At 39.2% G+C, this 22,822-nt stretch overlaps 2 protein-coding genes across 3 annotated transcripts; both read right to left on the bottom strand.

Annotated features, from left to right (window-relative positions):
* Positions 1-1,740: 1,740 nt before the first annotated feature.
* adpgk (ADP-dependent glucokinase) lies at positions 1,741-10,909 on the bottom strand. Of its 2 annotated transcripts, none has more exons than XM_084734293.1 (8): positions 10,690-10,909; positions 8,194-8,431; positions 6,392-6,617; positions 6,195-6,257; positions 3,794-3,914; positions 3,498-3,694; positions 2,640-2,738; positions 1,741-2,493 (listed from the first exon to the last, which is right to left on the bottom strand). In XM_084734293.1, the coding sequence occupies exons 2-8, from the start codon at positions 8,412-8,414 to the stop codon at positions 1,930-1,932; spliced, it is 1,491 nt and encodes a 496-aa protein (XP_084590419.1). In that variant the 5' UTR covers positions 8,415-8,431; positions 10,690-10,909; the 3' UTR covers positions 1,741-1,929. The 2 variants fall into 2 exon arrangements, with proteins under 2 accessions (XP_084590419.1, XP_084590421.1); XM_084734295.1 differs by having other exon boundaries at positions 1,741-2,490; positions 10,690-10,908.
* Positions 10,910-12,197: 1,288 nt separating this feature from the next.
* Positions 12,198-22,395, bottom strand: snx22 (sorting nexin 22). The gene is made up of 7 exons (XM_084734296.1): positions 22,163-22,395; positions 18,617-18,700; positions 17,248-17,352; positions 15,835-15,929; positions 14,355-14,387; positions 13,716-13,783; positions 12,198-12,972 (listed from the first exon to the last, which is right to left on the bottom strand). Exons 1-7 carry the CDS (start codon positions 22,247-22,249, stop codon positions 12,854-12,856), a joined length of 591 nt encoding a protein of 196 aa, XP_084590422.1. The 5' UTR covers positions 22,250-22,395; the 3' UTR covers positions 12,198-12,853.
* Positions 22,396-22,822: the final 427 nt, after the last annotated feature.

Below are 22,822 nucleotides of genomic sequence, written 5' to 3'. Positions count from 1 at the left end.
ATATTTTCTCTGCTTTACTTTGCCGTAACATGGTCTTTTCTGACCAGAAACCACCGTTATATGGACCAAAAATCACTCTCCATACCAACCAAACTCCACTGGCAAAATCAGCAATTTTACATCTTAATAAAACAGGAGCTGCTTGTCCACCTCTGCCTCAATCTGTTGGTTTGCTTGTGTTACTGTGTGACTTCTGTGTTTTAAAATGTTAGCTCTGATTCACCGAAGTCACACAATAACACAAACAAGCTGACAGACTGAGGCAGCAGTGGAACAGCATGTCCTTTGTTCTGTGAAGTAAAGTTACTGTTTTTACCAAAGGAGTCTGGTTGAGCAAGAGAGAGTGATATCTGGGTTATATGGTGGCAGTGTCTTGTTGGACAGTCTGACAGTAAGCTAAAGTGGTGAAGCTATTATAAATATTGCATACACTTAAAATTATATTGATTTTTCTTTATTTAGGTGGCTAAAACACATTTTGCTGCTGATCCTGTCCACAGATGTAATTTCTTCTGTGCTGGTACTCCTCTGCTTCTCCAAACTGGAGGCGTCTCAACTGTCATCTACTGCAGGTGATACACTGAATACGGATAAGCACCTCATACAACCCCACTTCAAATAATCCAGACTATCCCCTTAATTTCCAACCAAACCTTTCAGTTAATTAGCTGGCATTTGATTGTAAACTGAGCTTTACTGCATAAATGTACAAATGTACCATTTCATTATTTGATCAAATATCCATAAAGACGCTCCTCAGGGAATCTACGATGTAGAGCAAACAATAAAGATTATTAATGACCCAGTGGTTCCCAAACCTTTTCTGGGATGCCCCCTCCTTCAGAAGCCAAAAAAGTTCATGCCCCACCCCACAATTATTAGCAATCATTAACAATAATTGGGGAAGCAACAGAAAATTCAAATTTTAGCAAAATAAAGGTCAGCATGACAGCATCAGTCAACTCTTTTTTGTTTATTTTCCCTACATAAATCATATTCATTTAACTTTGTTTCACTCTTAATGTATCCCCTGGTCATTCGAGTCCCACCGCCCAGTTTGGGAACCACTGTAAGAATAAAAACCATTGTTTGCACAATGCTGAGTTTCCAAACTTAAACATCTTCATATTGGGAGTGTTCAGGCCAAAAACTGAGAAAACACGAACTTTGTCACACTCTCTAGTATTTTTATCCTCACAGGACGAATAACAAAAATGTCAAGTATATCTAGATAACAGTTATTACACGTTAAGAAGTCAGACACCCACAGGTGTCAGAATGAGCTTTCAAGTGATCTAGTTAACTATTTGACGTGAATGCACCAAAAGTTGAAGAAACAAATAACATCAAGAATACCACTTAGATTCTACGATATAGTGAGACGCTCATCGGTTTCCAGTTAAACACAGGTGTGTACATGTATCTGAGAAGGGTAACTGGTGTGATGCTTAAGTTTAGGTTTGTTTGGCTCTGAATCATGACTAAAATATTTAATGATAACCTCTATTTTCTCAAGGCACAGCATACTCAAGGTACGCAGGTCAAAGTAAATTAGGAGAGCCAACAGAACTCTTTGGAGTTTGTGAAGATGGCTTCAAGCTGCGCCCAGTGCATAGAGTCAGGCCACCTCACAGCCGCTCAGATCCACTTCTGGAACGTTCTGCCTCGGTTTCTGTGTCTTCTGCAGGATCAGAGGAGGGAGTGCAGAGAGGTCGGAGCTGGCTGGAGGAGACATCAGGCAGGATTTTAAAACTACTATCGCCATCGATCACATTCTTAAACTCAGTGGAGCTTCGGGAAGGAAGACACAGAGCCTGGATCAGGACACGGAGTTCTGGACACGTTTAGGAACACGACTCCAGGTGGAACTTCACAGGGTCTTTTCACCACTTCCCATCAGACAAACGGAGTGTCAGATTCAAGCAAACCTCAGAAAGGCTGCTGGCTCTTTAATTCTGAATAAATTAGTCCCTCTGCGGAGATGGCGTCCCCGAGCCCTACCGTCCGAAGTGGCTGTTTGCAGACCAGCACCGGCGTCATGTGGAAGGTGACGTTTCCTCGGCGCCACACAGCAACAGGCTCTGTTGGGTTCAGGGACAGCTTCTCTCGCGGCTCAGCGTGCGAGCTGTGAAACTCTTGCGGGGCTTTGAGCTCCACTTTGCTAACGTCAACAGACTGGAGGCCACAGGCCTGACTGCTCGCCACCCGCGCTCCCGCCATCACCGCCGCCGCCTGGTTCCCCCAGTATCCATCCACCGTAGCCAGGACGTGGTAGGCCAGAGTGTGGAAGTGAATACGAGTCAGGTCGGCTTCTGACGAGGGGTCGCTGCGGCCGTGCTGCTCCAGGATCCAGAGGAGGATGTCGCTGACCTGACCCACATCTGGAATGCCCTTCCATGCAGCCAGGTCTGCATGAGGCCCCTCGCCAGCCTGAGAGAGGAAGAGCAGCTCCTGCTCGTTCAGCCCGATGGAGCTGACGATGGGCATAACCTGCTAACAGGAAACAGACGAGAAACTTTAATTAAATATCGAGAAACCTTCAGGGATTTGTAGATTTTGAGCACACTGCTCTTTTCTCTGTGAAGGACTTTGAGAAGTTCACTACATAAAAGACTCTCTTAACCATTTTCCACATGTACCTCCTGCATGATGCTGTTCATGTAGTCTTTGTCGGTCATGCTTGCCAACTCCAGGTGGATGGGAATATCTTTACGAATGTCAGATATGGCTGACACGGCCTGCAGAAAGGAACAAAATATTAGAAACACTATGTGCATTTTGAGGTAGTTGCCATGTCACCATGCATAAAGTATACATTAGGGCTGCACCTGATTCAAAATTTGGATTTTTGAATCATATTTGGTTGTTTCTTTCAGTTCAACACCACACTAAACCCTAAACATCAGCCTAAATGTTGTTTTACCAGTAAGACTCACGTTTTGAGGCCTTTCTTTGTCACAGTCAGAGAAAAGTAAAAGTGTCCGTTCTCCCGCTTTTAGTTCAGGCATAAAATCGCAGTCCACATCACAAGTATAAAAGTTTAAGGGCCAGTTTACCCCAAAATCTTTTTTTTTCCTCTGGTCTGGAGTGGTATTTATCCACCTAGACCGTTTTGGAGATATTGGCTGTAGAGATGTCAGACTTCTTTTATAATGGAACTAGATGGCACTCAGCTTGTAGTGCTCAAAGCATGAAAAGTACATTTGAAAACCTCAGTGTCTCTTTCCAGAAATCATGAACCAGTTACTCAAGACAATCCACAGACCTAGAAACTACTTTCATTCTTCTGAGCTACACCCACCAACCGTATCACCGCACAGAAGGAAGTGTGCATCAACTCGTGGACGAGAGGTTACATTATATTATAGGAAGGCAGGATTTTGGGGTGAAATGCCCCTTTAAAGTTTTATACACTGTGTTAAATCAGAAGGAAATAACATATAAAGTAGCAGCAGTAAAAGGGCCGAAACTCTGAAGAAGAGCCTTCATCCACTGACCTCCTTCAGTCGCTCCTCCCACAATGCTCTGCCCTGACCCTCCATCATGTGGAGCCCCGACAGGACGACCAGGTCCGGCTGAAACTCGTCCAGGCTCGCCACGAACGTCTCCAGCGAGCTCATCTCGCCATTAGACACATCGTGGGAGAAGATGAAGCGGTTGGCTTGAGGTGCCTGAGTTGAACCCCACTGTTCACCTGGAGGCAGAGAAGACGACAAAAACACACCCGCTGTATTACACGTTAACGGAGAGAGGAGACCTCGTTAGGTGCAACAGATCCCGCTGTTCTCTTCACCTGCTTTATACTCCAGGATGAGGTGAAATTCATCCGTCTCTTGGAGAGATTCAGGGGGGACAACTATCTGCTCATCCAGCATCTCGTGAAGTTTGGGACCAACTGGCCCACATAACAAAACCTGTGGCATAAAAAATAACAGTCAACCATAAGCACTACATCCTGAACAAATTCTTCAAAATTGGCTGTCGTGTGGTAGAATGATTACACTTTTGGGACTTTTTGTGCTGGATTTGTGACAGGAACTGCACTTTATCTGATATCCAAATTTTTAAAAATACCAGAATCATATTTGAATGCCAAGGATTCTGAATTACACTACAAGACTGCGGTGCCCATATTGATCATTTCTGCAAAGTGAGGCACCCAAACCATGACTCAACATTACTGAACTACCTAAAATAGATTTACTGACCAGCTCGTATCTTCAATCACTATGCTTACATGCACACTAATTGTCCACTATTATTAAAAATATGGCAGTATTCTGAATTTGCGACAGGTCACGTAAACAGCTTTGGATATTCTGAATTAAACCTTATTCTGAATGGACCATATTCTATTTAAGACATGAGGGATATGCCGGTATTATTCAGGTTTTTAGGAGCATTCTGTGGACATATGTATATACAGAAGATGAATCTCCATTAGGGTTTTTACTGCAGTTTGTGACTCACAGCCTCATGTCTGTTTATAGTCAGTTCTGTGCTATAAACAAACCAGCTAGCCAACAGTTTGCAAGCCGGGGTTAAAGATGTATACACAGGAAAAAAAAGCCCACGTTTGGATCAGAGGTAAAAAAAAAAAAAATACATCTACTTTTAAATATCATGAAAGACTTAAATATCAACAAGTATTTGGATTCATGCAAATACTGCTTAAATGATTAAATGAATGAAAGAGGGAGGCTGAGTTCACACAGTCGAACAAATCTGCCACTGGAGGAAAACTTTTTTAAAAAGTTAGTGGAATATTCATTTTCATTAGTCGTGTAAACAGCTTAGTAGAATCCTTTTCAGAGGCTGTAGTGGGCTCAGTTGTAAAACTATTGAAGATACTGGTTTCATATGAAACTAGAAGACTACTAGAATCCATTGGAGTCAACCTTGTCATGCTAGCTAGCTAGCTAGCTGGCATGGCCATTGACTGCTCTGAATAAAAATTGGTTCGAGGGGTACCAAAGAGTGACCTCTAGTACAGTCAGAGCCTCATGACACAAAAATTGTTAAAATTAGCAGCAAATCTGTTTAATAAATGGTGTCAACCCCAAAACCGCTGCAACAACACATGAGACATGGTAGACTATGAGAATGACCATCTGTGGAGGCGGGCGAGGTTAGCAGTGAGCTGCAGGAGAGAGAGGTGTGGGAGGAAGTGTCAGGTGAGTTGACTGGCATAGCTGCTGCTGGTTTTTCCTGATTGCATCTCCCCCCTCTTTTCATGCAGCAGTGCGCTGGCCCTCAGAGGACTGCTGCCCAGACAAAGGAGAGGTACTCCATCTGGGTTTTCAGTTTAAACTGAACGGACTGGAAGACGTGCGCTGGAGGAGCCGGGCAGCTGCAGGCACACGTTCTGTATTGATGACTCTGTTGTTGTGTTCTGGGCAGTAGGGTCACAATAAAAGTATTGTATAGTGTGAATATGATCTGAGGGCTGAAATCTGTGTGTCTGTGCTGGAGGGAACTCACAGTGGTGGCAAGATGGCTACACCATCATATACTTCAGTCATAATATTATACACACTCTAAACCACAAGTGTCAAGCTCAAGGCCTGCAGGCCGGCACGGGATTTTTGGTGGCCCGCAAGAGCTGGCAAAGAATATAATGGGGTTAAACAGAGCTGCCCAGTTTCACAGTTTCAAACATGGGGCTACCCCTCCTGGTGGCACATATTTCAGACAGAAAAATGCAAAAGTGCCATCTTAGTTGCCCCTTTGTAGATAGACTGTAATAAAGTGGACAAAGTAGTGCATACAGCTGGTGTCTGTATTTGTTTTGCCCCTACCACTCGGACAGCTGCCCCCCGCGTCAGCCACTGATGACAAGTAAACACATTACATAGTCTAGCAGTTGTAGATTTACAATCGGCCCTTTGAAGGCAACCATTATACAGATGTGGCCCGAGATGAAATTGAGTTTGACATTCCTGCTCTAAACCTTCCAGCAGCTTAAGAAAACACATGTTTATTACAGATTTATAACCAGAATAACTTGGTCATCAATACTTGGATACAGTGAGCAGCATCTTAAATTAATCTTCAGGTTCTCAGCTTTCAGATGATGTATAAGGGAGGAGGGGGAGGACTGGGAGAGATTAAATGGGCCAGACAAATCTTTAAGAGCTCATTAATTTAAGGTAGGTGTAAGAGTTTGTAAGAGAAGTATAAACATGTTACTGTACCATCAGATCAGGATAGGTGGCGAGCTTCTGGCCAATGAGGGCAGCATTCCCTCCCACATACAACTGGAAGAAAAAAGAAACAGTAAACTTTTTAAACTTTACCAGGAGGAAGGTCAATTAAAAACTGACTTAATAAAACAACAAGCAAGTCGTCTTCTGAGAAGGTTTGGAGGAGTGGAAGAGTAAGGTGGCCTTGCCTTTGCACCGGGGTACTCTGCCGCTGCACGTGCGATCCTCTGAAAGGCCTCCTTGTCGCTGAAGAAGCGCTCGGCAGCTGCTCCACGCCCCATGTAATGGATGAAGGCTTCCCTCAAGTCCTCTTTGGAGTGCAACACTTCGTGATCCAGGCCGCTGCCAGGATCCACAGCTAGGGCCTGCAGCAGGCCCACTCCTGAGACGACCACATCGACACAGGCGTTCACCCTGAGCAAGACGGGAGACAGAGACAGGTTTACAGACTTCTGTTAATTCAGAATTCAGCAGCAAATAATCCTCAAGGTATATATATACTTCTTAAAACGTCTGCTGGTAATCTCATCAGACTAAAGGAGATCTGGGCGGCCTAGAATCAAGATAGTCAAGTGTTAGAATAAAAATCAGCTAAAAGGCAACAGTCATTTTAAAAATCCTCATCTTCAATCAAACTCAACAGAAACAAAAAAATTGCCACAATCGCCAACTCTGGTGAGGATTAATCCTTCACTCGCCAGAGTCGAGTTGGTGATTGTTGGAACAGTGGAAGGTCTTTTTCGCTCAGGTTTGAACGAAGCGTGTTTTATGATGATAAAATTATTGTTTCTGTGAAAGGAGTCTGGGTTTGGTGAGAACTATAAAACAGCTGTTTCTGGTTAAACAAAAAGGATCTCGCTCTTCAAAAGGACTGTTCACCCCAAAATCAAAAACACCTATCCTTCTTCTTGGTAATAATCCAAATGATGGCTCTGCCACTGTTAGACTACTGAGTCTGGATTTGTAAAGACCAACAGATCATGAATTTTATACCCTGACAACTGTGATTTACATTTTCAAACTCTTCTTCACAGGAGATTTTATTTGAGTCATAACATACGGTAGGAGAAATTCTGCAAATTTAATATTTATATCTGCAGCAAACCTTTTACAGAGCATTTAAAATGTGTATATTGTTTTACTGACAAGAGGACAAAACAAGAACCTGCTAATTCTGCCTGCATTCACTTATTTTGTCTCATTTATGAAGTAGGATAAAATTTCCTATGCTGTTTTCCCAATGAGAGGAAACAATTAGACGCCCTGTGAACTCAATCTGAACACATTTATTATTTATTGATAAGGATTGTTGTGCTTTGGGTCATGATGGTTTGTCATGTTTTAAAAAAGTGGTTCCCCAGAAAAAAGTCTGGGAAAAACCGTTCTATATGTTATGAAGCATGTCATCTTTGAAGTGTTGTTTTCTTGCTTTGGAGAAAAGCCAAATAGCTCAAGGAGGAAAGAAGAAAAAAATGTTTATTTCCATGCAATTTTCCCATGTTCTTATCCTGTGCATTAATTGTTCAGTTATCTCTTGAATCCAGTGACATGTATGTAAAATGAGAGAGGAGTGTGTGGAGACAGTCCTCTATAGCTCCACATCCCTCTTAAAAAGTGCCACATCCACATATTATATAATTATCATAACTGCCATTTCACTGTGACTTTGCATTTTAAGTCCAAGCCCTCCTTTCCTTCACTTCTCTCTTTGGTAGAAACACTCTGTCCTTCCCTCTGATAGGCTGTCCTCCAGGTCGAGCCAATCATCGCCCTCCACATCTTAAAACACTGATCCAGCCTGCTGTTTATCCTCAAGTGGCCTAAAGGCTAAAGGCTACGTATAGACACTAACTTAATTCGTTGTGGCACCACCGTCTGACTCATGATAACACGATCCTACCTCTGAAAGTGTGAGTGTACAGCGGAGCGACAGTAGGAGCACAGACGATCAACTGACAGACAGACACAGTAACGGCACCAACGAACTCACCCCACTGCCACTCTTCCCCACTGGCGGCTGGGCAGAGTGATCAGAGTCTGCCAGGCAGCGGAGATCACCTGCTCCAGGCTCTTCTGGCTGTTCTGAGATGAAGACTGGAGGTTTGGCAGGCTGACGTACTGTAGAATCTGATCTGGCAGCTCCGGGCTGCCATAGTAGAAATAGCCAACAGCTAACGCCAGCAGGGCCGCTGCGGAAGCCTTCCTCCACATGATGCTCCCACACACTCCTGCAAAGAAGGAAACCAGTCAGTTCTCTCTAAAATATCATCCATTAGCAATCAGAAGTGATTAATTAAAAGAGAATAAAAGGCATTAAAGAGCTGTGTACAAAATCTTCAGCTATTTTTGTTGGCTCTTTAATTACAGCTCACTTGGAATAATTAACGTGTAGAAGGATAACATAATGACTAGGGCTGCAGCTAACAAATATTTTCATTACTGATTAATCCCTCAATTAATCCATTAGTTGTTTGGTTTATATAAGGTCAGAAAATGGTGAAAAATGTCTCGCAATGTTTCCCAAAGCACAAAAAGACTTCCTTAAATGTCTTGTTTCGTCCAAGAGATCCAGTTTAAGGTCACAGTGGAGCATAGAAACCAGTAAATATTCACATTTAAGAAAAAAATTACTTAAGCTGATCAATTATTGAAATAATTGCCGATTAATTTAGCAGATGCGTCATAATCAATTCATTCTTGCAGCTCTAATAATAACGTAATTATCATAAGATTTGGTTGAAAACTGAGAAACAATACTAATGATGAGATTACAGGGGTTTAAACAGTGATTGAAAGAAATTAATCAGCAACTATTTTGATAATCGATTAAGTATCTTTAACATATAAACGCCAAATATTTAGTGGCTCCAGGTTCTAAAATGTGACAATTTGTTACTTTTGTCTGTCATGCAACATAGTAAACTGTCATATCAATAGAAAAAAATTTTTTTTTACTATTCTGCAGTAAAAAAGGCATCTAATGATGTCACTTTGTGCCCAAGTTTAATATGACGGGCAATTTCAAGGGTGTTCTGATGTTTTATTGACAGATTGGGCTAATGGAGAAAACAGTTGACAGATTAATTGATAATGAAAATAATAATTAGTTGCTGTCCTAGTTTGAATAACATGAAAGTGTTAAACAGAGTAAAGCCATGCAGGTCCTTATGCACCTCATCAAATCAATCTACTGATTATTTTATCGATAATCACTTTCAAAAAAACGGTAAAAACTGCAAATCATAATATCTTTAGGTACAAAGTGACATCCGGCTTCCAGTCCAAAACCTAAAAATATTAAATTTACTATGACGTCAGACCAAGAAGAGCAGCAAAAGAAGCTGGAAACGTCAAACCTTTGACATCTTTCTTTAGAAGGACTTATTGATTAATCAACTTTACGACTGTGCTGCAACTAATGCTGATTTATTTTCATGATGAAATGAATAATTAAGCGGAAAAAAAACATGTCTATTAAAGAAAATTAGGTTTATCTTAGGACTGCAGCTAATGATTATTTTAGTTTTTGATTTGTAACTTATTTTCTCAAAAGAAAATATTAACTTGAGAAGTTAAAATCAAAGAATTTGGATTTAAAATTTAAAATGACTAAAAACATAATCTATTATCAAAACAGTTGTTGATAGGGTTGCAAGTGTTGTGCGTTCTCCTTCACTGATGGTAAAAAATACAATCTATTGCTCATTAATAATTAATAAGATTCAAAAGGCACTTTCTCATTTCAAGTTTCAGTTTCCTTACTTTCACGTGCTTCCGCCATGTATTTATTAACACATTTTTCATTAGTTGAATTCTAAACAGCTAGTAATTGATTGATGATTAATCATTTGGTGATTCATTTACGAGTTAACTAATTAACTGTCTAATTATTTTTGCAGCTCTATTTTGAAGCAGAAATCGATCATTCCTAATAATCACGAATCATATTTCAATAGCTAAATGAAAAAAAAAATCCCCAGAATTTTATCTGTCCTTTGCCTTATTAATTACTGAATAAATGTGTCTGTTCTGATCACTAAAAAGTCTTCACATGAAACAATCTTGGAGAGAAAAATCACAACTACGCACAACTTTCGTTTTAAAGGGTCACACGACATAAAGACTGGGACCCCGGCGTCTGTACACGACCCAGAATATATGTGGCATTGCCCTTTAAGGTGCAGCTATGCTATGTACTTTATGGGACAGTATACAGGGATTAAGTTACTGCTAACGTGGACACACATTATTTGTTAGCTAACATGCTAACACCAGCACACAGGCTGCATGTTTGGCTGCAGTTTATGAAAGCTAATCTGACAGTAGCAAGTAGCTTCTAGCTCGGATTAGCAAGCAATCTAATTAAGAGAGCAGCCAAAAACAGTGTGTGTGTGTGTATGTGTGTGTATGTGTGTGTGCATCTTACTAACAGCTTTGGTTAGAAATAGAAGTAGCCAAAGATCCAGAGTTAGTTAGCGGCACGTACCGATAATGTGCAGGCTTCAAGTTTGCAATTCAGGAAGACGATCCTGTTTCCTGGTGAATCACATAAAGAGCATGAAGCTGTCTGCTGCTGGTGGAGGAGGGAGAAGTAAGCGAACAAGTCAGAGTCTGTACGAGTCATTGAAGGAGCGATGATCGGGAAAGGCAGCGGCTCCAAACCGCCAGCACATAGCAGCGGCGGCGGCTTCCGTCTGCCGCTCTGCGCATGCGCAACTCCAGGGAACACTCATGATACATTCAGGGTACAGTAATACATCTGCGTACAGTACAGACTGTGAGGAACAGCGCTGCAGGCTAAACACATGCGTTTCAACAGAAGTATTCAGACTCTTTACTTATCTGAAAGTGTACGCAAACAGAGGAAGAATGTAATTAAGTACATTTACTCAAGTACTGCATTTAAACACAACTTTATGGTACCTTTATTTCATTTTTATGCTATTTTATACTTCCTCTCCACTGCATCTCGGATACAAATATCACACTTTTACTCTACTACATTGGTCTGACAGCTTTAGTTACTTGTTATTTTTCAGATTACACTTTTCATACCTTAATATAATGGTGTTTCTACCATAAAAAACTACAAAATATAATGTCAAAAATAAAATTCTGAAAATAAATCTTAACCCTGTAATCTCAGCTGATCATAGTTGCGTATGTTTTTGTAGCTTGATTGCAAAACTGTAGTCTGTTACTACCCAACCCTCGTGACTACATATTTGTTAACAGAAAGCATATGTTCCATAACTGGAGCTGTGGATTGTGACAGATGCTATTGAGTTGCATTATGGGAAATGTAGGAGCCAGTGATTTTAGAGCATAACTCATACAAGGGACTAAAAGTGAGGATATCTCTGCCTCTGCTGTGTTGATTTTGACCATTCTTTTTTGTAATTTGTCCCTCCCAAGTCTCCCAACTTTTCTTTTAAAATTAAGAATTGTACTCATAATGAGGGACGTGGTGATGCAGAATATAGTGAAACATTACCCAATACAACATTGAAAAAAAAAAAAAAATTTAATGCTGCATTTATGTTTAACATCTTACTTAAAATCAGCACCAGCCATATTATTAATGCATTTTACAAGTGAGTACTTTGATCAGTAATAAACAGTTCTAACTTCATTCTGAAATAAGTGCACTTCCTTCTTCACACAGGATCCAGAAAATCTACTTTTCTGGCTAAATTTTCAGTGAACAGGTCCAATCAGGTGTTTAAAATGAACCAAAACAGGAGGTGATTTACATCACTACTGAACCACAGCCAAATGACATAATTAAAGACTTTGTGGTTCCTGCCTTTTCTCCCTCAGGCAAATAAGCTTGGATGTTCTGCTTGTTGCAGCTTGTAAAGTATTTGGCTTGAGGCCGACGGGAAAACTGACACCTTCTACCTCTGCACACTGAATGTAGAGATACATGGGAAGAGTCTGGGACTGAAATCATTATTTCATATGAAAAAATAATGAACAATGCAGGAGGAGGAGTCATGTTTGATATTTTTTAATGATAATTTCAATACAAAAGTACATATCCTGTATGCCAACTTAAAAAAATGTACTAAATTATTATAAATGTACATAAGAAACTATTAATTCTGTATTGTTTTGTCCCACTTCTATCGAGGCCAAAGTACAAACAAGACTATCTTTAAAAAACTACTGACTCCCATGTGGCTCTGTATTTTAAAATTAAACTTCAGTACTGCTAAAACAAATAAAATAATAACAATAACAATAATAATAATGATAAAAGACATGTTTGCATTTGTGTTAAAAACAGTTTGTATGCTTTTTAAGCTGACAACCATCTTCATGACTAAAAACACAGACACATGCTGAGTGACAACCTCAACAAACAGATCAAAACAAGTTTCAGTTTTGGTGTTTGGCCTCAATATGAGATTCTCAGATGGCCGTAATGAGGCTGAACACACAACAGGACGAGTATCAGACAACAAAGCCTCAGTTTCAGGTTTAAATCCCACCGTGGCCTCTGATTTTGGACAAAAGCCTCCTCAACGTGACCTACTTCAGGCTGTTTTTCTTTTTGTCCTCTTTTATTCATCTTCCTTGCTGTCTTTGTGCATTCGACTGTGCTGCATATTCTACTTTAAGGCATTAAATCTTAAAAACTCTCATTTTCAGGCATCCACAGAAGCAGCGGGGTCGGGCTCTGTGAGAAGAGGGGCGGTGAAGCTGACCCGGACGTCCCGAGGGTAAAAACCCTGAAGAACGCCGTCCACAACAACATCTGGGAGACCTGCAAGACAGAACTCAGGCTTTATACCAGATCAACAAGTTTGTTGAGCTTCTTGAAGGTCAAGTGTGTAAGACTGTGAAGAAATGGAATAAAACATTCATAAGTTTGTTTTCATTAATGTATAATCACCTGAAAATAAGGAAGTGTGAGACACAAGTGTGCGAGCTGCAGCAGTTCAGCGAGGTAGCCGTCACACACATGTATAAGCATGTAGAGTGAACCGACCGTTATTGTTATGTCATGATATGGTGTAAGTCTTGTCTTTTCCTGGTTTTAAAGGCTGCATTACAGCAAAGTCATGCAAATTTCTGACCTTATCAGGCTGTTCTTTTATTTGCCTTTTTACCCACTTAGTCATTATATCCATGTGCATATACTGCTTCTTCTTATTTTTAATGTTTCCTCTTCTTTATATTGCTCAATTTTTAATATATTTCCTCTTACTTATGTTGTTCCTATTTTTATATGTCTTCCTGTTTATAATGCTTGCTCACTGATTCAGTATTTGTTTTTATTGATCCTCTTTCTATTGTGCGAGCCTCTTTGCTGCTGTAACACTGCACATTTCCCTGATGTGGGACTAATAAAAGATTAAAAGCAGCTTTGATCACTTGCAAATATCAGTGCGGAAGTCTTAAAGAACTGATTTGAGAAGCAAATCTGATTTGCCTGCAGTCTGAACAAAACTAAAATGTTTCAGAGTAGTTTTGACTCCAACACAGAAGCTGTCTGCTCTCTCCTACCTGATGTGCAGTCTGAGAGATAAGGATCCTGGAAAAACCCCAGCACTCGCTGATGTGGTAACTGATAACTGAGGAAACAGAGGTAAAATGTGATTAGTCTTATGTAACAGTAAAAAAAATAATATGTACACGAAATACATTTGTCTAGTATATCTGCGCTGGTGCAAGATGTCATTCAGGTATGTGCACATTCTGGTTTTGTTGCCAGAAGCATGACGAGGAGGTTGGGTGCTGACACAGATGTTTTTTATGACAAAAACAGGACCAAGCCCGTCCTTGAGGGGGAGAACAGACTAAACCCAGGACCCTGAACATTTTGTGCAGTGTCATATCATGTCATGCATGGAAATGAATGCCTCTAACACTCACAGAACAAGATGTACAGACAGAAGAAGTTAAAACCTAAGTGTCAGCTTACATAAAAAAAACAAGACATGCAGGAGTTTTAACAAATGTTGCTGTTTACAGTGATTTTATCATTTCATTTCACGCTTCTTGGAGTTTCAATCAGAGTTTGTATGAAACCTGCAGGATTGCAAAGAAATAAAACATTCTCAAAGGTGAAATACAGCAGGTTTCATACTATTGTCGTTATATCTGTCATCACTGAAATAATGGTGGAACAAGTAAAAATCTTACCTGTAATCCTGACTGTCCAATTCATCAAGTGATCTGTAATTAGAGCACATAACTATTACACATTTCCTGCAAGGACACTGTCAAAATAAAGATTAAAGGAGCAATATGTAGCAACTGTGTGTGCAAAAATGAGTACAGCAGTTCAAAAAGTGAGTTGGAGCCACAGACGGTATATTAAATAAACTGAAATCCTATCCGATATACGATCTATGGTTGAAGGGGTTGTTTCCCACCCTGCCCCCTCCTCCTCAGGCTGCAGGAACACTGCAGGAGTGCAAGACAAGACAAAATTTCACTGCTCTGAAAATATACACATATAAAGTTTGAGTTCAGTGTCTCACTGCCTGCCAGACTCCATTAACATTTAACTCAATTTAACCGTTATTAACATTATTAATGATTTCTTACAACTCATAAACAGACACTCGCTCATTCGGCATTAATGTTAAGTCTAATTAATGTGTAATGGGCAAACAAAAACACTTATTATTCTTTGAATAGATGTTAAAATTACAGTTTTGCAAAAGGAGTCTAGTGAGTTTACAAGAGCAAAAACACATCTGTTTCTGGCTAAATAAAATAGGTCTATATCTGTAAGGATGCTTTCCATAATGTTGCCAGACATTCAGAATAACAACCTGAGCCTGTCTGTGGTAAAGCTAAGCACTTTTAGTGGACATGTGATGGTGAGCAGTTGGCCGGCTGCAGCTCTCTCCCTCGATACTGGACCAATTTCAAAAGCTGTTGTCCTCATTAGTTACTTAGACACAAAAACATGGGGAAAACAGGGACCAGGACCAGATCCAAAAATACCTAAGATACCCTTCAACCTCCTATACAACTGAAACCGGATATTAAACATAACATAAAGCAGGCGACTCAAAGTACAAACAGGGACGCAGGAGAGAAACTACAAAAGTACCCAGAAATGTACACAGAGTTTTTAAAATGTCTTCTCTGGTCACCTGCGCAGACATGAGTTGAGTCTCGGCTTTTGGGTCACAAACGTGACACATCAGAAAAAAAAAAAGAAGAAAAAAAAGAGAAAGTCTACTCATTGAAGTCAGTCACCTACTTTTAGTGGGTTCGCCACACAACATACACACTAATTTTAATGTAAAAATCATATATGATACAGAGATTAACTTTCTTTTGTTTATGCAATTAATTTTTTTTATAACAAAGATAATCCAACTCAGCCACATTTAGTAATATAATAAGTTGTTATGTCTGAGTACAGTGGCAACAAAAACATAGACAGCCTGTACGGATCTGATCTGTACATTTCTCCCTCCTCTGTCATCAGCTGTACTGTGGGTCTGAGCCGGTGCTGCTGCAGCTCCACACCACTGAATCAAATATGCTCAAAGTTTTATCATGTTGTCGCATTGCCCCCAAATCCAAAAATAGAGATGCTAAATATAGCAACATGTCCAACATCTCTGGGTGCAGTCAGAGCAGCTCGGACTGAAGGACTTACTCCATGCTGCTGATCTTGATCCCTGTGTGAAAGTGTTTCACGTGGAGGAAGTCCAGCAGCACCTGCGGCACGTCTTCGTTCTGATTGATGATCGCCTGGACAAGAGACAAAAATACAACTGGTAAAATTTTATTTTTAGTTGAATAAGGTTTAGAAATTAATAGTTTATCAGGTGGAACAACACAAAACACATTTTTAATAAACTGCACATCCATTTACATCGTATGTTTAAGATTAAAGTAAAAGGAATACTGAAATGGTTGTTATGTACAGTTACACTCTTTGTAGGGCTGCACCCTGATAGATGAAGATTCAAATCATCAGTCAACTATGATTTTTTCAGTCAAGCAGTCATTTTTTTCCCTTTGTCAGTCAATGTGCAGTACACTTGCACAATAAAACAGACAGAAGCTTGCAAAAATGCAATTATCTGGTGCATTTATTTAAAAATATATGCATGTGACATCATACGCTGTCAGTTAACAGGTGAGCAAAGGTGAAACAAGTGTTTTTTAAGAGCAATGCAGCAGAATGACAGGCTGTTAACTTCACAAACCGAGTCTCTAAATCCCCAGAAAAACACAAAACTAAGTGTTTTGGAAGCGGAGAGGAGAGTCAGAAAACAGAGTGCAGGTGACGCGCTTCAGCCACTTCACCAGAGCGCACAGTGGAGCGCGACGAGTGTGTTTGCTTGAGCTTGTTTTTGCCACGGACAGGCTCAGATTATGATTCTAAGTGTCAGATAACATTATGTAAAGAATCGCTGCAGTGAGACCTTTTTGATAAACAGTTAATATATTAATATTTTGTTTTGTAACCAGAAACAGCTGATTTATTGCCAAACTCACCAGACTCCTTCTGGAAAACGTAGTCATCGTCAGCTTCATTTAAAGTTGACAGAAAGAAAATCAAACTCACTAAAAACATCTTGGTCTGTCTTTCCACTGTTCCAGCAATAAGCAACTCTTGTTTAGTCAAAATAAATCCACAGCGTGAAGGATCGCGGATCGTGCACGGCAGGTGACGCAGGACAGCCGGTGCAGCCTGTGGAGAGACGCTCTGCAGCTCTGCTGCAATTTTACAACTGAACTTTAGGAGGATTCACACTTTAACTTTCTCCAACTTTGTGAAAATCCGTTGTCTCACATCACAGATGACGGAGAAAAGTGTTCAACCCAACTCTTGCTGGTAAAACATACTCATGCTCCTCTTTACATAGGCAGAGTTCTACAAACAGCAATATGATCAGATAATCATGCGGAACATTAAAAATATTGCTTTGATTTTGATATCAATATGATAATCTTCAAGTTTTAGGATAGAAAAGGGGCTTGCTGTTAATGGAGGTTGAAGGCAGAGGGCAAAGTGCCTGCAGAAGTTTCTCCTCACTGTGTGAAGACCTGGACGTGTTACCTGGATGTAGTCCTCCAGCTCCTGCCTCCTCTGCTCCAGAGGTTTGGTCCTCAGGTGGGGGTTCCTTTTGCTCGGGAAGTCTGGAGTCTGAATGATCTTCCTGAGCTGCAGGCACCAAATGATACAAAGATAACATGTTCCCTGGTTTGCAAACACATCTGTGACCACAGCTCACATCTTGTCGTTGGTTCACATTATTCCACTGACTGTAAGTTGGTAGCAGTGATGCACAAGCAAAGTTTTCATGAATGGGAGGGAAGAAAAAGAAGAACGACTGAGCCAGCAGACATGGATGCAAAATATTAGAAACACAGCAAAAATCATACATTTCTGATGTGGAAAGATGCACCGATCAATCGGCCAGTGAATGTAAGTAGTGGTCCTAAAAAAGCACATTAAAAATATTTTATTTTCTTCACTTCACAGAGAGAAAGGGGCACAGCCGTGTCTTCAGTGTCACGAGTAGCGACAGACTCCAGGGAGGCAGGGAGAAATAGAGGGGAGGACATGAGTGGAGAGGGCAAGAAAACGAGAGAAGACAGGAGGAGAGAAGGAGGGGAAAGGGAGAAAAAACAGGACAAGAGGACAATGTCTGACAGAAACCCGGAGCACTTAAGAAGAAAAGTTATTTAAAAGTCAGTGTTTTACTATGAACATACAATTTAATTTTCCATGAAAGTCAATTATAGTTCTTAGAAAGAAAACTGGAACTGGCCGGTCAGATGTTCATATATTATGCATAAATGTATAAACTTATCCTCTAAATCTTCCTTGTAAATATCTGGTTTTCCTTTTCACTTCTCTTTAGTGCTAGTTTTACACACTCTGTTGTCATTTATGGCCTTTTTCTAGTGTTTTATTCTAAGTATTTGAATATATTAAAACATTTTCTGTGTGTAACATGGAGCGGCCTCATTGTAAAATCTTGTACTGTGCAGTATGATGACAATAAAACTGAACCTTGAACCGTCTTATGAGGAAGGAAATGCAACAACAGGTTTGTAAAAGCTGAAGGACACACACTCTGCATTTTACATTATTAAAACTGTGCTGAAATAACTTTTTTATCTTTTAACATCCATCCATCAACAATTGCACCAATAAAAATAACTACAATGTTTAAATATGATATGAAATTGTTGAAGTAACAGGGCAGTGGTGCAGTTTTTTTGGGCGTTCACTCCCAAATACCCGTTTCTATTTGCCAAAATATCTCACTTCTTGTAAAATCCATCAGAGTGAAGCTGCCTTGTGATCTTAAATTGATGTAAAGGGTCTTATTTTCTGTTACGAAGAAATTATTCACCTATCAGCCTCACATGCAGAGCTGCATACAGAACACAGTGGCTATAAAGCAGGTTATACATACTTTTCTGTGGAGAGTCTGGAATTCGCTGCTTCTTCTGAGCACAAAATGTTTCCTCCCGTTAAACAGGACTTCAACTCTGAAAAGCTGCAAACAAAACAACAGAAGAAGAAGAAGAAGACACGCAGAGGATTTATTCACAATCACAATGTCATTTAGTAAATTAAAGACCTGTCAGTTAGGACATTTAAAGTTTGTGGTGCTTTTCAAAATAATGAAGAAAATACACCAAATATATTTTTGCTTCCTTGTCATTTTCATTCTGTTTTAAACAAATATGGTTCTGAAATTTGGTCAAATCTTACTTGAATTATAACGACAGAGACTAACAAGGCTGAAAATTGTTTCTAGTGTGTATTTGAACAGTAATATTGATTAACCATCTTTATCTTTTAAAAACTCTCTATTTTAGATTTACTTGTTATTGATTTTACTGTTTGTTTTTATTGATTTCCCTGTGCTTTATTATGTTTCATTATATCTTATTAACTACTCCTATTGCCCCTTTTTATAATTGTGTGTAAAGTGCTTTGTAATTTACTACTACTTCTTTATTATTATCATTATTATTATTATTATTATTATTATTATTATTATTATTATTATTATTATTATCGTTATTATTATTATGCACCACATTTAAAAGAACAAAATCCCATTAAGTGAAGACAGATATTTGGCAGAAATCAAATATATCAGGTATAGCTGACCATGAACGCAACACATTTTTGTGCTCAACTAACAACTTCAACTAATAAAATTAAAGCTCTTCTGCTGTGTAAATTTCTTTTTGAAGAAACAAAGATAAAGTCCATTTACATTTAGGAACAAAGACTTAAATGAACTTAAAGCAAAGGAAAAAAACATGTTTTGAGATTTGTAAAGTCATATTTTGGGATCCGTTTAGGTTTTTCTTCAGAGGTTGTCATTTCTCCACCAGGGGGAGACACAGAGCTTCAGAGTTCACTCTCAGGAAACAGTAAATGGAAATAGATGAGTGAGGTCTGCTTATTAAAGCTGCACACATGAATAATAAAATCACATTTATGTTACTGTCAAACTTAATTACATATCTTATCCAACTGAATACATGGTTTTAGTGTTTGTGATGACTGTGGGTTTTGTATGATCATTCTGATTTCTCTGGTGCAACATGGTTTCCCTGTTTTTTTGTTTTTGTTTTTTTTCCTTTTTACATTTTTACAGTAACAGCTGGGATTTTGACCTAACTGAGTTAAAAACATTTATGATAAAGTTTTGGAAGAAGCGTTCAGATCCTTTAGTTGAATAAAAGTACAGATTCCACGCTGTAAAATACTCCAATACAGTAAAAAGTCCTGCATTCAAAACATTAACTAACATGAGTGACAAATGTGTGTCCATTTTTTGTAAGTTAGCACTAAATTTAAGGAGTAGAGCAGCTTTACGGCAGAAAAATAAACACGGCAAATAATATTTCAATATTATAAATTAGTCACATAATGATTATTCAATTTTATTTACTTATTTTCTAGCTGCTCTAAACCACTTCAGACGTCTACAGAGAATGAATTGGATGGAAAAATATTTTTAAATGAAAACTAATGGACAGAGCAGAGAAACCATATGCTTGATGGTTTGTGCAGAACAAACTGCAGGGTGTCGTCCTCATACAGTTAGAGCTTACAACAGTTTATCAGTAACGTAAATAAAAGGTAACACGAGTCTACGATCTTATGGAGCCCTGCAGCCTCAGCATGAGATGATAAAACACCAAACAGAGGTCAGTTCAGCACATCAGGGATCAGCTGGAGAAAATTCCCCAGGCCAGTGTCAGTTTTTACTACTTCAAAATGGAGGTGTGAATACGATTTGTCACAAATTCACAACCAGGTGTCTAGTTTCAGTTCAGCTGCCCGCGGTGAGCTGAGTCTGAACGAGCATTACTGAAAACTTTAGTAACACATGAACAGTTATTAAACTGAGACTCCACATGGGTTCATCCTACCCTTTTTCTTGCCTTAATAAGCCTTTTGACTATTAAATTAATCTGCATCTATTTTTATAATCTATTAATCATTTTGAGTCATTTGTTAACAAATAAGAAATCTAAATTCTCTGATTTCAGCTTCTTAAATCTGAATATTTTCTGGTTTCTTTTCTCCTCACTGACAGTAAACTTTGAATTGGCGACAAAACAAAACATTTGAGGACATCGTCTTGGACTTTTCCCATCGTTTCCTGACATTTTATGGACCAAACAGCTGATCGATTGATCAGTAACTGTTATGCTATGGAGAAGAGGACTTGTATCCTGAAAAGGTAAAACTGCTGAAGGAATCTGGGGCCCTTTAACCCAACTACTGGGGGAATGTTAGCGTGTTGGATATGCTTAAAAAAGTGCTAACACTGGGAATCTGGTTAACGGTTATAGGGGACATGATCACTGACTTTTTATTTTCCCCATGTGGCAAAGATGTGTATTTTTTAATAAATGATGATCTGTGGGCTGCTTTAAAGGACCTCTAACACTGGGATAATATTGTTCCTGTCCAATTTTTTTTTTTTATCTTTTATTTCATTATAATTATTTTTTATTAATACTTAATTTAATTAATTGTTTTTTCTCAATCTTTCCTTTTTTCAGTTTTTTATATATATATTGTCATTATTATTATCCTTACTTGTAGTTAAAAGGAAATAGTAAAAGTATTAACATATCTGATATTTTAAAAAAAAATAAAAAAAATCTGGTAATAGATATATAAATGTACTGGCTACATACTCTGGTTTTCACAGGAAGGGCATGAAAAATTATAATCTGAAAAGTAACTAGTAACTAAAGCTGTCAGACAAATGCAAAAGAGTAGAAAGTACAAATTGACCCTGAGGTGTAGTGGAGTGGAAGTACTGAGTATAAACAGGAAAACTCAAGTACAGTATGCTATAAAGTATCACAAACCTGTAATTAAGTATTATTCCTTAGTAAATGTACTCACATTACATTCCATCCCTGGTGGTATAAAGTATTGTTCTTAAGTTTGAAGTATTTGTACTGCGATACATTTCAGAAGAAACTCCATACTTTTTTGACAGCTAAATTTAGTGGTTACTTTTGGATTAAAAATTTTTATGTATATTTTGTGCTCACGTGATAAATCCAGGCAGAGATCCAAGAGTACTTTTACTTTTGATATATGAAGTAGATTTTGTGGCCAGTTCTTCTGAACTTTTGCTTTAAAGTAGAACTGCAGGTATTGTACAGGTAATGTAGTATTTATTTAGTATGGTATTGTTACTTGTACTTGATAAAACATCTGACGGTTTTAAAGGATCAGAGCAGGGTTTTTGCACCTCTGGATCGAGATCACATGAAGCCTGAGCTGAATTCACTTTCACTCCTCCTGCCTGAGGTTACCTGTCGGCTCAACTGACGTCACAGCTCACCTTTGCGAGCAAACTATAAACACGCGGTTTAGTACTAACACAGCAGAGGGGGATTACGGAGGAATGATGAGTTAAAGTGCTGAGGAAAGTGTAAAATGTCAGATTAAACAGCGTCCTCCTCACCTTCTTGGTCTTTCCCGACACATCCACTTCCCGCTCCATCGAAGGTATCGACACTTCAATCATCGGGAAATCTTCCTCCAAAACCATCGGACCTTATCAACAGTCTGAGATCAACTTTCTACTGCAAACTGAGAGGAAACTTCTCTGCGTCCAGGAACTGAAAACAGACTAACTGACCGTGTGTGTGTGTCTGTGTGTGTCTGTGTGTGTATACAGCCTGGCTGCGGTCGGTTTCCTCCTGAGCTCCACCTACACACTAATTGGACGAACCCAACAGTCAGGCGCATCCAGGCACATTAAAGGTGCAGTCCAACATTTATGAGTAAAAGTTTCACAACGACACAAAGCTGCTGGAGTTCAGTTTAGTGGGCGGAGATCATGTTGGCACTCAGTCAGTGTCTGAGAGTTAAATATGACTGTGTCTCTGAAGGACTGTCATGTTTTAACAACTCTGTGACTACAAGGGTTAATTTTTAAACACAACACATCATCGTTTAACTTGGAATTAAGTTGCAACCACAACGAGCTTAAAATGAGGAAATGTTCAATTTAAATCCCCACTTAAGCCTCAGTTTACTTTAAACTGCAGTCTGGTCTTAACTTTAAACTTAAACTTGAGGAGGTTAAACTTTTAACATGGCTGCCTTTGTGACATGGACT

The sequence above is a fragment of the Lutjanus erythropterus genome, chromosome 13, assembly GCF_056507025.1.
Source record: "Lutjanus erythropterus isolate fLutEry1 chromosome 13, fLutEry1.hap2, whole genome shotgun sequence".
Taxonomy (NCBI): Eukaryota; Metazoa; Chordata; class Actinopteri; order Lutjaniformes; family Lutjanidae; genus Lutjanus; species Lutjanus erythropterus.
This window is presented reverse-complemented; position numbering and strand designations above follow the sequence as displayed.

Bases quoted from the DNA above. Each gene is read 5' to 3' on its own strand.
- adpgk (XM_084734293.1), bottom strand. From the start codon at position 8,414: ATGTGGAGGAAGGCTTCCGCAGCGGCCCTGCTGGCGTTAGCTGTTGGC. The intron at 3,915-6,194 runs GTACAGTAACAT...TTTATGCCACAG, and splicing joins CCACCTATCCTGATCTGATG to GTTTTGTTATGTGGGCCAGT. The intron at 2,739-3,497 runs GTCAGTGGATGA...TCCTTTCTGCAG, and splicing joins GGGAGGAGCGACTGAAGGAG to GCCGTGTCAGCCATATCTGA.
- snx22 (XM_084734296.1), bottom strand. From the start codon at position 22,249: ATGGTTTTGGAGGAAGATTTCCCGATGATTGAAGTGTCGATACCTTCG. The intron at 17,353-18,616 runs GTATGTATAACC...TGGTGCCTGCAG, and splicing joins TCCAGACTCTCCACAGAAAA to CTCAGGAAGATCATTCAGAC. The intron at 13,784-14,354 runs GTAAGATTTTTA...CTGTTTCCTCAG, and splicing joins TTGGACAGTCAGGATTACAG to TTATCAGTTACCACATCAGC.